General features: G+C 37.7%; 1 protein-coding gene across 6 annotated transcripts in view; it reads right to left on the reverse strand.

The window, feature by feature from the left end:
* TMTC3 (transmembrane O-mannosyltransferase targeting cadherins 3) overlaps positions 1–15530 on the reverse strand; it is a gene marked incomplete at its 5' end in the record, with an annotated part of 314399 nt that extends 298869 nt beyond the window's left edge. For 2 of the 6 annotated variants that reach the window (XR_013830632.1, XM_079938133.1), the window contains 2 exons: positions 1461–1677; positions 15338–15530. Coding sequence is in view for 3 of the 6 variants with exons in the window: in XM_079938133.1 (XP_079794259.1) it covers positions 1461–1649 (189 nt within the window). Of the gene's footprint in view, positions 1–1460; positions 1695–15337 lie in introns of those variants that run through there. The other 4 variants (XR_013830631.1, XM_079938132.1, XM_079938134.1 and 1 more) reach the window with 3 other exon arrangements.
* Positions 15531–15708: the final 178 nt, after the last annotated feature.

The following is a 15708-nucleotide window of genomic DNA, read 5'->3' on the forward strand; positions in this document are numbered from 1 at the left end:
AGCCTGCTCATCCCCAATAGGGAACATTAGGAAGCACAAGAAACAAACAGTTCCCATTTTGAAATTAAAAGCATTGTAATAACTCTGTCTGTATTCACTATACACAACATGAGTGCTATCTACCTAGAATGCATTTTCCTGCTTGGCTAATTCCTGTACATCCTTCGAATTTCACCCCAAGCATACAAAATTGTTTTTAAAGGCAATGTATTGAACTGAAATGACTTGTAACAGAAAGCAGAAAAATGTTGTAGAAACCTTTTGGTTTCAAACCTTTCAGGTCAAAATCTAATGACATGATTAAAATCAAAATAGATATTAGCATAAATTGGGGGAATGGACATATTTCTAAGAGTCTCTGGGGATAAAGGGTATGGGTAGAGGGGAATAAATTATCTAGAATATATGCTATAATAGTACCATATTTTCCCCTTGTTATCAAAAGACTTATTTCTTCTAAAGGCTAGAATTCGGTGAGAATAGGAAAGGTTGCAGGAAAATAAATAATCTGCTTATTTAATAAGAAAAAATATTTGTTTGTGACGAGAGGAATGAAAGATTCCATACCCCTCCTTGAGAAGCTTCCAGATTTGGAGAATGCAGAAAGGGGCCAAGAATGACAAATGACAAAAAGTGTTATACGTTATGTTATGTTTATATGTTATGTTAAGTTGTTAGCACATAACAACTATGTGCTATGTACTACAGACAGATTAATTAATCCTCAAGGTATTATTCTTTTATAGATCAGGAAAATGCCTCAGTCATCTAAAAGCTGTGTTCCCACCTATTTCACACAGCTTTTACATGATAGAACTAAAATTAGAATCTATCTATATGATCCCAAGCTAACAAAGACTTAATCCAGTGACCTTCAAAATAAAGTTACTGGCAAAGTAAAAATATCTCCATAAACATGAACTAAACTTTTGGGTTCTCAATATAAAATCAAATTAAATATTAGGTAGGAGATATGGCACAAATTAAAATTTTTAATAAATCATTTTTTCTGCAGAAAAGTAGGCAATATGTATACTTAGCATTTTTACCCTTAAAGTCTAATCTATTTATATTGAAGTTACATATATTTTTAAATGGTTAAATACCACAAGCAGTCATCTCTTCTGCCTGACTCATAAGAGAGAAAAAAGAGAAATAAATTCAGTTAGATTTGTGTTACGCCTACTGTTCTAACACATTTGGTTTTTACACACATATATTATTTTTAAAGAGATTAAGCCAAGGTACACAACCAAGGAAAGAATCAAGTACTATAAAAAATATGATCACATTTTCAACTTCCTATCTAATTTATTACAAACATGTCTCGTACAAAATTTTTGAGGAAAAAAATCCATAATTATTATGATGATGGCAATGCAATGTTGATAAAAAGTTAGGAGTACTAAACTACCGGAATAATTTAAAATCTGAGATACATATAAGTAATATATACTTACTTCAGACATAGGGGTTCCCCAGAAATCATTCTGAAATAAAGTTTTTAAAGGTGTAGATGGATGCAGGTCTTTATTATCCAGTATTGCTGACACATCATCAAAAACAAAACCACAAAAGAGGCTGTTCCAATAGCAAGCAGCAACTACGCCTATTATTAAGGTTACTTCTTTTAGGTTAATATCAGCCATCTTTTCCACAAGCACTTGTGGACAAAATCTGGAAGGGAAAATCATGAAGATAAAATGAAATAAGCAACATTTTTTTCTCTAATAAGTATAGTTTTAATAGAAGAATAAGCAAAATAAAGATAGAATGCTAATTCTCACAGAGAATTAATTCTTTAAAGCTCAGTTCAAATTCCACCCACTTAAGGAGTATTAGCTGACCACCTCTCCATATTCCTAACCTAAGACAGAATTAATTGCTCTTTCATATGTGTTTTCATACCTCTAATACAGCCTTTTATCACATCACTCAATCTTTAAACCTATCTCTTTAGCTAACTAGATAGTGAACTCCTTATCAACTGTCACAGGTCAGGTCACCTGGGAAACAAATATATATAAGATATCTAAAAAAAAACCTGGCATGATGTGCTCCAGCAGTATCTAAATGAATCCTTGTGGGAAAACAAATACATACTTAAAAAGACACTGATCATGGGTTTTCTGAAATGTAAATAAAGCTGTTTAAGTACCTTATGACTATAAAGATCAACTATTACCTAAATCAGGAGTCCAAACTTGTAGCCTGAAGCCCTGTTCAGCTTGATCAAAAGCCTTTTAAAAATATTTGTCTTGCATGCCTTTATGCTAACTGTATACTAGCCAGTTTAACTACTGTTCCTTTATCTTTTACTGGATTGAGTTATTTGATGGACTTATCTTATCTGCTTGGCCCCTGGGGCATAGGAGTAGTTTATGAAACAGATATAAACTATGGTTTTTCTTCTTCCCATTGCAACAAAAGCTTTTAATCTAGAGACAGGTCTTCATACATGACAATTCATAACTAAGTCATTGCTTTAGAAAAGATTCAGTGAGGGAATGTTTAGAGTAAAAAGAACTATATGAACTGGAGGATACTGGTGAATCAACCCTACTATAAAAATAAGGTTTGAAGGTATACTCTAAAAAAACAAGCTGATGAGATACTTTTCTAGCTTGAGTAGTGTCATTAGTATCACTTTAGTGTTATCACTTGTGGAGGGAAGAATAATGGTCCCCCAAATATGTAAATCATCTGAACCTGTGAATATGTTACCTTACAGAGCAAAAGAAACTTTATAGGTGTGATTAAATTGAGGATTTTGAGATAAGGAAATTATCCTAGATTTTCTTGGGTGGGCCAATTCAATGATAAGAGACCTCACAAATGAATGAGGGAAGCAGGAGACTTGAAAAAGCAGAGGTCAGAGTGATATGATGGCTGCCTGTGGGCCACAAGCTAAGGATTGACAGCAGCCTCTAGAAGCTGGAAAAGACAAAGAAATACATTCTTCGTTAGAGCTTCTAAAAGGACCACAGCCCTACTGACATCTCAATTTTAGTCTAGTGAGATCCATTTTGGACTTCTGACTTCCAGAACTGTAAAATAATAAATTTGCTATTTTAAGCTACTACATTTGTGTTAATTTGTTATAGGAGCAATAGGAAATTAATATATCACTCACAGAGCCAGAAGATCTGGAACCAGAGATATATCTGCAGGAATTCTTGTCAGATCAGAGAAGAATAAGGTAGAGACCTTAAACAAGATACAAGCTGTATAAGTATATATATATATATATATATATATATACACACATAAACACCTATGGGAAGGTATTGAAGTTTCTTTAGAATGAGACAGAAAAATTTCAGAATACATTAGACTTTTAAAAGAAATGTTAAACTGAAACCAACAAATCAGAAAGGAAATTAGCTGTTCCTTTTGAAGAAGTCTGGTTTCCAATTAACAGAAAAATTACCTAAGAGTTTATCTTGAATCCAGAAGAAATTTAGCATCTCTAAATGGTATGGTCTTGTACACATTATTATCAAAAAAAAAGTTGATGGTGTGTGTTTAAAGATTGGAGAGATCTGGCTCAACTTCTCAACCACAGTAAAATGACAGTCAATATTTTTTTAAAAAAGGAAGGCTATAAATTCACAAGGATAAAGACAATTGGAGAGGAAACCACAGCACATTTTGGAAGCTGGAAAGGTAAAATGTTTAATAAGTGACTCAATAGAGATCAAGAAAGTGAATCCTTACCTGAAGGGGGAAAAGCTAAAAAGTTTTCTGCACTCCTGCCGGCATCATCTCAAAAACTGATGCCAAGGATCTCAGGAAGTAGGGCTAGGAACAGATGGACCTCCCAGGTGGGGCAGTGGCTAAGAATCTGCCTGCCAATGCAGGGGACATGGGTTTGATCCCTGTTCTGGGAAGATCCCACATGCCACGGAGCAACTAAGCCTATGTGCCACAACTACTGAGCCCTTGTGCTGCAAATACTGAAGCCGGCATGCCTAGAGTCCATGATCCACAAGAGAAGCCACCACAATGAGAAGCCCGTGCACTGCAATGAAGAGTAACCCTTGATACCCTTCTTAGTATAGTTTTAGACCCTCCAGCTATCTTCTACCAATTGAAAACAGAATCTTATAAAATTTTACAACACTGGAAACAAAGAGAGGGTACTAAAAGCTTCCAGAAAGAAATAATGCAGGTTCCATACCAAAGGTTACGAATCCAAATAAATCACTTTTTTTTTTTACCAACAACGTTAGAAGCTGGCGGGGGTGGGGGGGTGGGGGGGTGAAATTCAGAAAACAAAAAGGGAATAATGCTTCAAATTTCTGATGGATAATAATTTCCACCTTAAAATTCTATATTAATAAACCCAAATTTGCCAAGTAGAAAGTAGAATAAAAATACTTTAAAACATTCAAGGTCTCAAAAATGTACCTCTAATGTTTTTCTTCTCAGGAAACTAATAGAAGAGATACCCCAATAACATGAGGAAGTATACTAAGAAACATAAAGATAGAGAAATCAGGAGATAAGGGATGCTACACAGAACTATAGCCATGCAAGCAGGTCTACTACCCAGGCAACAATGAGATAGGTCAGCACATTCCTGAATGACAGTCCCAAGAGGATATAACTGACAGAACACGTGATGTGTTTAAACACAGCATAAAGAACTATTTTCCCTTTAAACTGTGTGTGTGTAATTGTAATTCAGAAAAACAAAACAAGTCAGGATATCCACCATCGGGTAGTGAAAATCAAGTCTTGTGTATGGGGTCAGAAACCTCTCAGGTTGGGGTGACAAACTACTGTTTGGTTAAATGTTCTCACAAAAAGAAACTTTAAAATTAATAGAGGAAAAATAAGTAAATTAAAACTATGGTTTTAATACTTTGAAATTATATTTGGGAATAAGATATATTTTATTTTTAGAGTACTTATAATGTTTAAGAGTATTTACATAGGGCAGACAGCAGAAGCAAGAAGAACTACAATCCTGCAGCCTGTGGAACAAAAACCACATTCACAGAGAGACAGACAAGATGAAAAGGCAGAGGGCTATGTACCAGAAGAATGAACAAGATAAAACCCCAGAAAAACAACTAAATGAAGTAGAGATAGGCAACCTTCCGGAAAAAGAATTCAGAATAATGATAGTGAAGAGGATCCAGGACCTCGGAAAAAGAATGGAAGCAAAGATTGAGAAGATGCAAGAAATGTTTCACAAAGGTCTAGAAGAAATAAAGAACAAACAAACAGAGATGAACAATACAATAACTGAAGTGAAAAATGCACTAGAAGGAATCAAAAGCAGAATAACTGAGGCAGAAGAACGGATAAGTGACCTGGAAGACAGAATGGTGGAATTCACTGCTGCAGAACAGAATAAAGAAAAAGGAATGAAAAGAAATGAAGACAGCCTAAGAGACCTCTGGGACATTAAACGCAACAACATTCTCATTATAGGGGTCCCAGAAGGAGAAGAGAGAGAGAAGGGACCTGAGAAAATATTTGAAGAGATTATAGCAGAAGACTTCCCTAACATGGGAAAGGAAATAGCCACCCAAGTCCAGGAAGCGCAGAGAGTCTCAAACAGGATAAACACAAGGAGAAACACACCAAGACACATAGTAATCAAATTGGCAAAAATTAAAGACAAAGAAAAATTATTGAAAGCACCAAGGGAAAAATGATAAATAACGTACAAGGGAACTCCCATTAAGGTTAACAGATGATTTCTCAGCAGAAACTTGACAAGCCAGAAGGGAGTGGCATGATATACTTAAAGTGATGAAAGGGGAGTACCTACAACCAAGATTACTCTACCCAGCAAGGATCCCATTCAGATTCGATGGGGAAATCAAAAGCTTTACAGACAAGCAAAAGCTAAGAGAATTCAGCACCACCAAACCAGCTCTACAACAAATGCTAAAGGAACTTCTCTAAGTGGAAAACACAAGAGAAGAAAAGGACCTACAAAAACAAACCCCCCAAAATTAAGAAAATGGTAATAGGAACATACATATCGATAATTACCTTAAATGTGAATGGAGTAAATGCTCCAACCAAAAGACACAGGTTTGCTGAATAGATACAAAAACAAGACCCATATACATGCTGTCTACAAGAGACCCATTTCAGACACAGGGACTCATACAGGATGAAAGTGAGGGGATGGAAAAAGATATTCCATGCTAATGGAAATCCAAAGAAAGCTGGAGTAGCAATACTCATATCAGATAAAATAGACTTTAAAATAAAGAATGTTACAAGAGACAAGAAAGGACACTACGTAATGATCAAGGGATCAATCCAAGAAGAACATTTAACAACTAGAAATATATATGCACCCAACATAGGAGCACCTCAATACATAAGGCAAGTGCTAACAGCTATAAAAGAGGAAATCGACAGTAACACAGTAATAGTGGGGGACTTTAACACCTCACTTACACCAATGGACAGATCATCCAAAATGAAAATAAATAAGGAAACACAAGCTTTAAATGACACAATAGACCAGACAGATTTAATATTTATAGGACATTCCATCCCAAAACAGCAGATTACACTTTCTTCTCAAGTGCGCATGGAACATTCTCCAGGATAGATCACATCTTGGGTCACAAATCAAGCCTCAGTAAATTTAAGAAAATTGAAATCATACCAAGCATCTTTTCTGACCACAATTCTATGAGATTAGAAATGAATTACAGGGAAGAAAACGTAAAAAACACAAACACATGGAGGCTAAACAATACACTACTTAATAATGAAGTGATCACTGAAGAAATCAAAGAGGAAATCAAAAAATACCTAGAGACAAATGACAATGAAAACACGACGATCCAAAATCTATGGGATGCAACAAAAGCAGTTGTAAGAGGGAAGTTTATAGCTATACAAGCCTACCTCAAGGAACAAGAAAAATCTCAAATAAACAATCTAACCTTACACCTAAAGGAACTAAAGAAAGAAGAACAAACAAAACCCAAAGTTAGTAGAAGGAAAGAAATCATAAAGACCAGAGCAGAAATCAATGAAATAGAAACAAAGAAAACAATGGCAAAGATCAATAAAACTAAAAGCTGGTTTTTTGAGAAGATAAACAAAACTGATAAACCATTAGCCAGACTCATCAAGAAAAAGAGGGAAAGGACTCAAATCAATAAAATTAGAAATGAAAAAGGAGAAGTTACAACAGACATTGCAGAAATACAAAGCATCCTAAGAGACTACTACAAGCAACTCCATGCCAATAAAATGGACAACCTTGAAGAAACAGACAAATTCTTAGAAAGGTATAACCTTCCAAGACTGAACCAGGAAGAAATAGAAAATATGAACAGACCAATCACAAGTAATGAAATGGAAACTGTGATTAAAAATCTTCCAACAAACAAAAGTCCAGGACCAGATGGCTTCACAGGTGAATTCTATCAAACATTTAGAGAAGAGCTAACATCCATCCTTCTCAAACTCTTCCAAAAATTGCAGAGGAAGGAAAACTCCCAAACTCATTCTCTGAGGCCACCATCACCCTGATACCAAAACCAGAAAAAAGATACTACAAAAAAAGAAAATTACAGACCAGTATCACTGATGAATATAGATGCAAAAATCCTCAACAAAATACTAGCAAACAGAATCTAACAACACATTAAAAGGATCATACACCATGATCAAGTGGGATTTATCCCAGAGATGCAAGGATTCTTCAATATATGTAAATCAATCAATGTGATACACCATATTAACAAACTGAAGAAGAAAAACCGTATGATCATCTCAATAGATGCAGAAAAAGTTTTTGACAAAATTCAACACCCATTTATGATAAATACTCTCCAGAAAGTGGGCATAGAGGGAACCTACTTCAACATAATAAAGGCCATATATGACAAACCCACAGCAAACATTATTCTCGATGGTGAAAAACTGAAAGCATTTCCTCTAAGATCAGAAACAAGACAAGGATGTCCATTCTTGCCACTGTTATTCAACATAGTTTTGGAAGTCCCAGCCACGGCAATCAGAGAAGAAAAAGAAATAAAAGGAAAAAAAAAGAGTAATAAACATACACTCGAGATTCTGATATATTAGCTTCAAAACTGTAATTTTAAATACAACGTTATATAATAATATATATAACATACATAATATTAAATTATTGACCATGCTATTTTTGGATTTAAGACTTTTAGTTGAAAAATATTAAGAATTTAGACAAGTTTACAAATAAATACTGAAATTTTTATAAGACCTTGGGAGTTGCTACGGCTTTAAGTTTAGTTTACTAGCTTTATAAAAGTTGTTTGAGAAAGTCTTGCTTGTTAAGTTAGGCATCTGAAGTCCTCAAATAAAAATGAATATACTAAAACTATAAATGCAGTTTTAAATTCAGGCAACTTAATTAGGTTTTAAATGTAGCTGATTAAGGGTATTCAGTCCTTTCAATCATTATTTATTTGTTATACGTTGAAAAGGGGTATGTTACTTTATAAACAGAATAAGATTTGTAGGTTGAATTTAAAGGCTTAAAGAACACAAGGTTATAAAATGTTACTTAAAGAAACTTGGACTGATCTCATGATTTCTAAATACAATTAAGTAATAAAAAGTTATGCAGTCACTTTAAGCTGCAAAGCAAATTCATTCAGTAATTGAAATACTCAACTCCAAGATAATAATCAAGACCCTGAACTTGATTTAACTTTTGGGCACTGTCCTCTGCTCTAGGCTTGGGATCACTGCGTAGGAGAAGCGTGTTGTTATGGAATGAGGATACAGTTTATTCTTCTCTTTCTTTACCTACATTCTTGTTAAACATAATTTCTGAGCACTATAGTGTTAGAGCAGAATGGAGAGAGAAGAAAGGAAGGAAAGCAAAAGAGCTTACTTGACCACTATATTCAAGATGAATCTCTTATAGGTGTTTGAGGGTTCTTTGGGGACAAACCCCACATCATTAGGGACTGTCACCTGAAATTCCCTTTATGTCTACTTCCTCCTTGGAAACTGGTGGTATCCAGCTTTTCTTTGCTGGGTCCCTTTGCAACCACCACCCCTACCTCCAAGCTCTACTCCCACAAGTGGCTTTTTGGGGCAGAACTTCAGATGAGTCCACAACTGAGCTCATGAGCAAGCACTAAAACTAGCTCTCTCCTTTTCTCTCATTATTAAGCTCCCTGGGGTAATGTTTTAAAATTCTATTTTCTTGGCCTTTTATAAACTTGGTATGGGTGAGGTGTTTAAGCAGAACCAAGCAGATTTATCAATGGGGTGCTAATCTTCACTGAGCCAATGGCGTCGCAAAATGTTTACTGTTCATGACTACCACCATTATGGTTAGTTTTATGTATCAACTTGCCTAGGCTATAGTAGTATTCAAACACTAATCTAGGTGTTGTGAAGGTTTTTTTTTTGTTTTGTTTTTTGTTTTTTTTTGCCGTACGCGGGCCTTTCACTGTTGTGGCCTCTCCCGTTGCAGAGCACAGGCTCCGGATGCGCAGGCTCAGCGGCAATGGCTCACGGGCCTAGCCGCTCCACAGCATGTGGGATCCTCCCGGACCAGGGCATGAACCTGTGGACCCTGCATCGGCAGGCGGACTCTCAACCACTGCGCCACCAGGGAAGCCCCCTGAAGGTATTTTGTAGATGTGGTTAACACCTATAGCCTGATGATTTTACGTAAAGGAGATTATACTCCATAATGTGGATGGAACTCATCCAATCAGTTGAATCACCTTAAAAGCAAAATTGAAGTTTCCCTGAGAAGAAACTCTACCTCATGACTGCATTATCAGGTCCTGCTGAAGAGTTTCTAGCCTGCCAGCCTACTCTACGGATTTTGGATTCACCAGTTCCAAAATCCTCTAAGTCCATCCTTTCATATAAATGTCTTGATTTGATATATATTTGATATATGCTTAGTTATCTGGTTTGATTAAAGCTGGATATCTAAAGGGTGGGGGGGGGAGTCTCAGCTTGGAAAGCTAGCCTCTGCTACTTGTGGTCATATCCTTCAACAGGTAGCCTAAACTTCTTTAAATGGTGTCCTCAGGAGAGCTGGAGGGCAAATCCCAACGGACAAGCACTTTTCAAGTCTCTGCTTACTGCATAATTTTTACTATCAATCAAGCAAGGTAAACCCAGAAGCGATGTGGGAGAGGTTATAAAGAGTCAAGACAGGGCTTCCCTGGTGGCGCAGTGGTTGAGAGTCCGCCTGCCGACGCAGGGGACACAGACTCGTGCCCCGGTCTGGGAAGATCCCACATGCCGTGGAGCGGCTGGGCCTGTGAGCCATGGCCGCTGGGCCTGCGCATCCGGAGCCTGTGCTCCGCAATGTCAAAGGATGTCACTATATATGTGCAAAGAATCCAAACGCAATTGAAGACCACTCATGAGCACATTACAGGCATACAAAACAATATAATTCCTTCAACAAAATTGTACTGAATGCTCACTTTTCCTAATACTCCCACAGTACAATTATGGAAAAAACAAGCCTAGAGGAAAAGTTTATATGAAATCTGGGAATATTTACTCTGGAAAGGATAGTCTTCTCAGCTCAATAATTTCATGATTATATCTTTTTCAATAAGTAAAACTTTGGCTTGCATAGTTTGCAAAGTCTGTATTCACAATGACTCCTACTAATCTTTCCAGTCTCCTCATGTTGGGAGAAGACAAGTGTTTGCTTGCTGCACACTGATTCCTCTCCACAAGAACAAGGCAAAACAAAACACTTTCTGTACACAGTGGAGACTAAATTTCTCATGGCCATGCTTTATGTTAGAAGCTGGAAAAGTAAGCTACCATTCATTTTCTTGATAAGACAGCATAAAAGGAATGGAGATTAACATTTGGAATATAGGTTGATTGGTACATAGAACAGAGGTAGCAATTATAAAAGGCAAGTCTTTTTTTTTTTTTAACCTCTTTACTGGAGTATTATTGCTTTACAATGGTGTGTTAGTTTCTGCTGTATCACAAAGTGAATCAGCTACTCGTATACATATATCCCCATATCCCCTCCTGTTGCATCTCCCTCCCACCCTCCATATCCCACCCCTCCAGGTGGTCACAAAGCACCAAGCTGATCTCCCTGTGCCATGCAGCTGCTTCCCACTAGCTAGCTATTTTACATTTGGTAGTGTATATATGTCCATGACACTCTCTCACTTCGTCCCAGCTTACCCTTCCCCCTCCCCGTGTCCTCAAGTCCATCCTCTACATCTGCATCTTTATTCCTGTCCTGCCCCTAGGTTCTTCAGAACCATTTTTTTTTTTAAGATTCCATATATATGTTAGCATACAGTGTGTTTTCTCTTTCTGACTTACTTTACTCTGTATGACAGACTCTAGGTCCATCCACCTCACTACAAATAACTCAATTTTGTTTCTTTTTATGGCTGAGCAATATTCCATTGTATATATGGGCCACACCTTCTTTATCCATTCATCTGTCGATGGACACTTAGGTTGCTTCCAGTCTTGGCTATTGTAAATAGTGCTGCAATGAACATTGTGGTACATTACTCTGTTTGAATTATGCTTTTCTCTGGGTATATGCCCTGTAGTGGGATTGCTGGGTGGGATGGTAGTTCTATTTTTAGCTTTTTAAGGAACCTCCATACTGTTCTCCTGGCGGCTGTATCAATTTACATTCCTACCAACAGTGTAAGAGGGTTCCCTTTTCTCCACACCCTCTCCAGCATTTATTGTTTGTAGACTTTTAAAAAGCAAGTCTTTCTTGTGAAGTGATTTTGGTCAGATAATACTGCTCATAAAACAACAGAGATGAAAGAAGGCAGATTCAGGCAAGCATTCCTGTAGTAAAGCCATTTATAAAATTGTCAGATAACTTCCCTTGGTGAAAACTGAATGATTCAGAAAACTTCATGAAAAATAATAGTGGGTTTTAGTGATTTTCTCAAAATTATATATAGTGAGCAACTGAACTAGAACTTGAGTTAAATTTCTTAGTTAACAGTTAGATACAAACATATTTTAGTGCATTAGAGCCTAGACCCTAGCTAACTTGTTTCCTACTGCATCCCTGGTGTCTAGCACAGTGTATAAGCCCCAAAATATTGTTAGAATGAGTAAAGTAATAAAATTTAAGCAAGATTTTGGGGCTTCCCTGGTGGCGCAGTGGTTGAGAGTCTGCCTGCCGATGCAGGGGACACGGGTTCGTGCCCCGGTCCGGGAAGATCCCACATGCTGCGGAGCGGCTAGGCCCGTGAGCCACGGCTGCTGAGCCTGCGCGTCCGGAGCCTGTGCTCTGCAACAGGAGAGGCCACAACAGTGAGAGGCCCGCGTACCGCAAAAAAAAAAAAAAAAAAAATTTAAGCAAGATTTTGCACTTAGTCGGGACTGTAATTGAGACCTGGCTTACAACCTTAGCTTCATTAATTATTATGAAATTGCTTAGGTTCTCAGAACCTGTTTTCACTTCAGAAAAATGAATAAAACTTGCCATTACGCCAGGTGCCTTCAGTTCCTGAGAATATAAATGTGAATAAGAAGGTGAAGGAAGTAAGGGTAGAAAAGACCAACACAGACAAAACGAAACGAATAAATAAATAAATAGAAAATAACAGTTGTAATGAATGAAAAAACAAGAAGAAAAATAAGGTGTTGCAATAAAAATAACAGATTACTACTACAAAAATAAATATGCAATTTTAAGCGTAGTAAATGACATAATATGTGCTCCAGAAACATTAGCTTTCATCTCTGCCTTCCCTTGCTAAATTATGAATTAAAAACAATGAATGAAAAAAAATAAAAACAAATAAAAACAATGAATGTGGGAATTCCCTGGTGGTCCAGTGATTAGGACTTTGCACACTCAGAGCCAAGGGCGTGGGTTCGATCCCTGGTTGGGGAACTAAGATCCCACAAGCCATGCAGTGTAGTCAAAAAACAAACAAACAACACTGAACATGAAGAGTATCTAATTCAAATTCTTGAGTAATCAAAGTTACATAATTAGAATATAATGATATTTAATGTAGATTGTAAGACTGAAGAATAAGCACGTTACAAGTACTGGTTCCCAACATGCCTGAGAAGGCAATATAGCAGTTATGAACATATCCTTTAGCCAGAAAGATTCGTGTTCCATCATACTATTTAAGTTTGCGCAGAGTATTTAACCTTTCCAAACTTTGCTTTCTTGACTTAGCTGGAAAATGAGGACAAATTAAGCAGCTATTTCATTGGATTGTTATGAAGATTAAATAATGAAAAAGCTATAGTAATCAAAATAGCTTGCAGCTAGCATAAAAACAAACACGCAGATCAACAGAACAGAATAGGGAGGCCAGAAATAAACAAAGGAACCAAGAATATACAATGGGGAAAGAATAGTCTCTTTAATATATAGTGTTGGGAAAACTGGAGAACCACATGCAAAAGAATAAACTGAACCCCTATTTTATACCACTCACAAAAATCAACTCAAAATGGATTAAAGAACTGAACGTAAGACCTAAAACCATAAACCTCCTGGTAGTAAACAAGGGGGTAAGCTCCCTGACACTGGTCTTGGCAATGATTTTTTGGATTTGAAACCAAAAGCAAAGGCAACAAAAGCAAAAATAAATAAGTGGGCCTATGTCAAACTAAAAAGCTTCTGCACAAAAAAGGACACCAACAAAATGAAGAGGCAACTTATGGAATGAGGGGAAATATTTGCAAAAATATATATATGAAAGCAGGTTAATATCCAAAATATATAAAGAACTCTTACAACTGAATAGCAAAAAAAAAAAAAAAAACTGATTAAAAAATGGGCACAGGAACTTCTTCCCAAGAAGACACGTAATGGCCGACAGGTACATGAAAAGGTGCTCACCATCACTAATCATCAGTGAAATGCAAAGCAAAATTACAATGAGATTATCAATTACTTTACACCTGCTAAGAATGGCCATCATCAAAAAGAGATAACAAGCATTGGCAGCAAGGATGTGGAGAAAAGGGAACACCTGTGCACTGTTGGTGGGAACGTAAATTGATGCAGCCATCACAGAAAACAGTATGGGGTTCCTCAAAAAATTAAAAACAGAACTACCATACTTTCCAGCAATTCCACTTCTGGGTATATATCCAAAAAAACCAAAATCACTATTTTAAAGTGTTATTCATTCAGCATTATTTACAACAGCCAACCCATAGAAACAACCTAAGTATAAATCGATGGATGAAAGGATAAAGAAAATGTAGTACATACACACAATGGAATATTATTCAGCCACAAAAAATAAATCTTACCATTTGTAACACCATGACAACACGGATGGACCATGAGGGCATTACGCTAAGTGAAATGCCAGACAAAGAAGGACAAATACTGAGTGATCTCGTTTATATGTGGGATCTAAAAAAACCGAATTCATAGAAACAAACAAATCCATCAACAGGTACAAACTTTCATTTAAAAGATATATAATTTCTGGGGATATATAGTTTAAAAAAATGTTAATGAACAGTGTGTGACATATCATCTTTCAGTAAAGGACTAGACAAAATTATAATTCCTACAAATATGATGAATGTCTTTAAATGTATCTCACAAAATCAGTATATCTGTTTTTATTTTCTACTGAGCTATTTCTACTGAACGGTTTGGAAAGAAATCTATTGTTTTCAAAAGTAAACTTCAATATCAATTATAGGGAATAAATGCAAGAAAGTGCTTAAAATAAATAAAGATGAGAGGCACTGCTCCAAAGAGTTGAAAATGTCATTTGGTTTTCAAGTCTACATCTTCTTAAGAAAGTTTTCCTAGTGGTGTATCATACTCCAGCACGGCTGAGCAGCCAGATGAGCAAAACTTGCACAAATAAGAGCTGTAAACACCTGAGAAGGCGTTTTCATAGGAAGGCACTCTCCGTCAGCAAACAAGTGACAGCAACAGGGCTGGTGAGTACTGAGGCCCCTTCTCTCTCCACCCCCCGCAGTGGCCTGGGCAAGTTATAACCTCTCCTCTCTAGAACCTTCCCTCTACACCTACTAGCTCCTCAACCTTCAAGTCCTTCAACCCGCGAAGGTAATAGCGCTACAGGTAAGGCGACCAGGGTCAGAAGATGCGGTGTCCCCAATTCCTCACTCGCCGCCAAACCATGATCGCGGCCCCCAGTCCACTATACAGACAGATTCTGATACAGAAGAAGGCTAAAACTTTTTCTTCTTACAGAGGGCACCACCCGGAGCGTCGCCGGCAAACGCCCTAGGAGAGGGCGGGGTCTTCCCACCTCTTCAGACTCCGGCCCCAACATTAAGAGCTTCTTTCAGCCGGGATCGCTAACCTCAACTCCTCCCCCACCGCTGACCGACAGCCCGACCTCACCTGGAAGCGGTTCCACCAGGGAATGGCTTAGAGAAACCTCGGGAAGAGCGGTCCGGCGAGAAACGCCACCGAAGGCACAGTCATGGTCCGCCTCGTTCAGCCGACCAGTGCAGACACGCCTCGGCCGCCGCGCCTCCCGCCTCGAGGCGGTTCCCCCGCACCCCGGTATAGTCGCAGCCTCCCGCACTGCACGCCGGGAACGGCCTATCTCCACTTCTCAGACTTCAGCGTCCAGGACGCCCCGGCCTCCAAGCAGAACTGCACTCTGGGATTTGCAGTCCTCATCCCAGGCCTTCTCTCCGCCTTTAACACAGAATCCAGGGACCTCGCTGCGGAATCTAAACGTAAAGCATCGCCCACGGTCGTGAAAT

Source organism: Stenella coeruleoalba, assembly GCF_951394435.1.
Source record: "Stenella coeruleoalba genome assembly, chromosome: 11".
NCBI classification, from domain to species: Eukaryota; Metazoa; Chordata; class Mammalia; order Artiodactyla; family Delphinidae; genus Stenella; species Stenella coeruleoalba.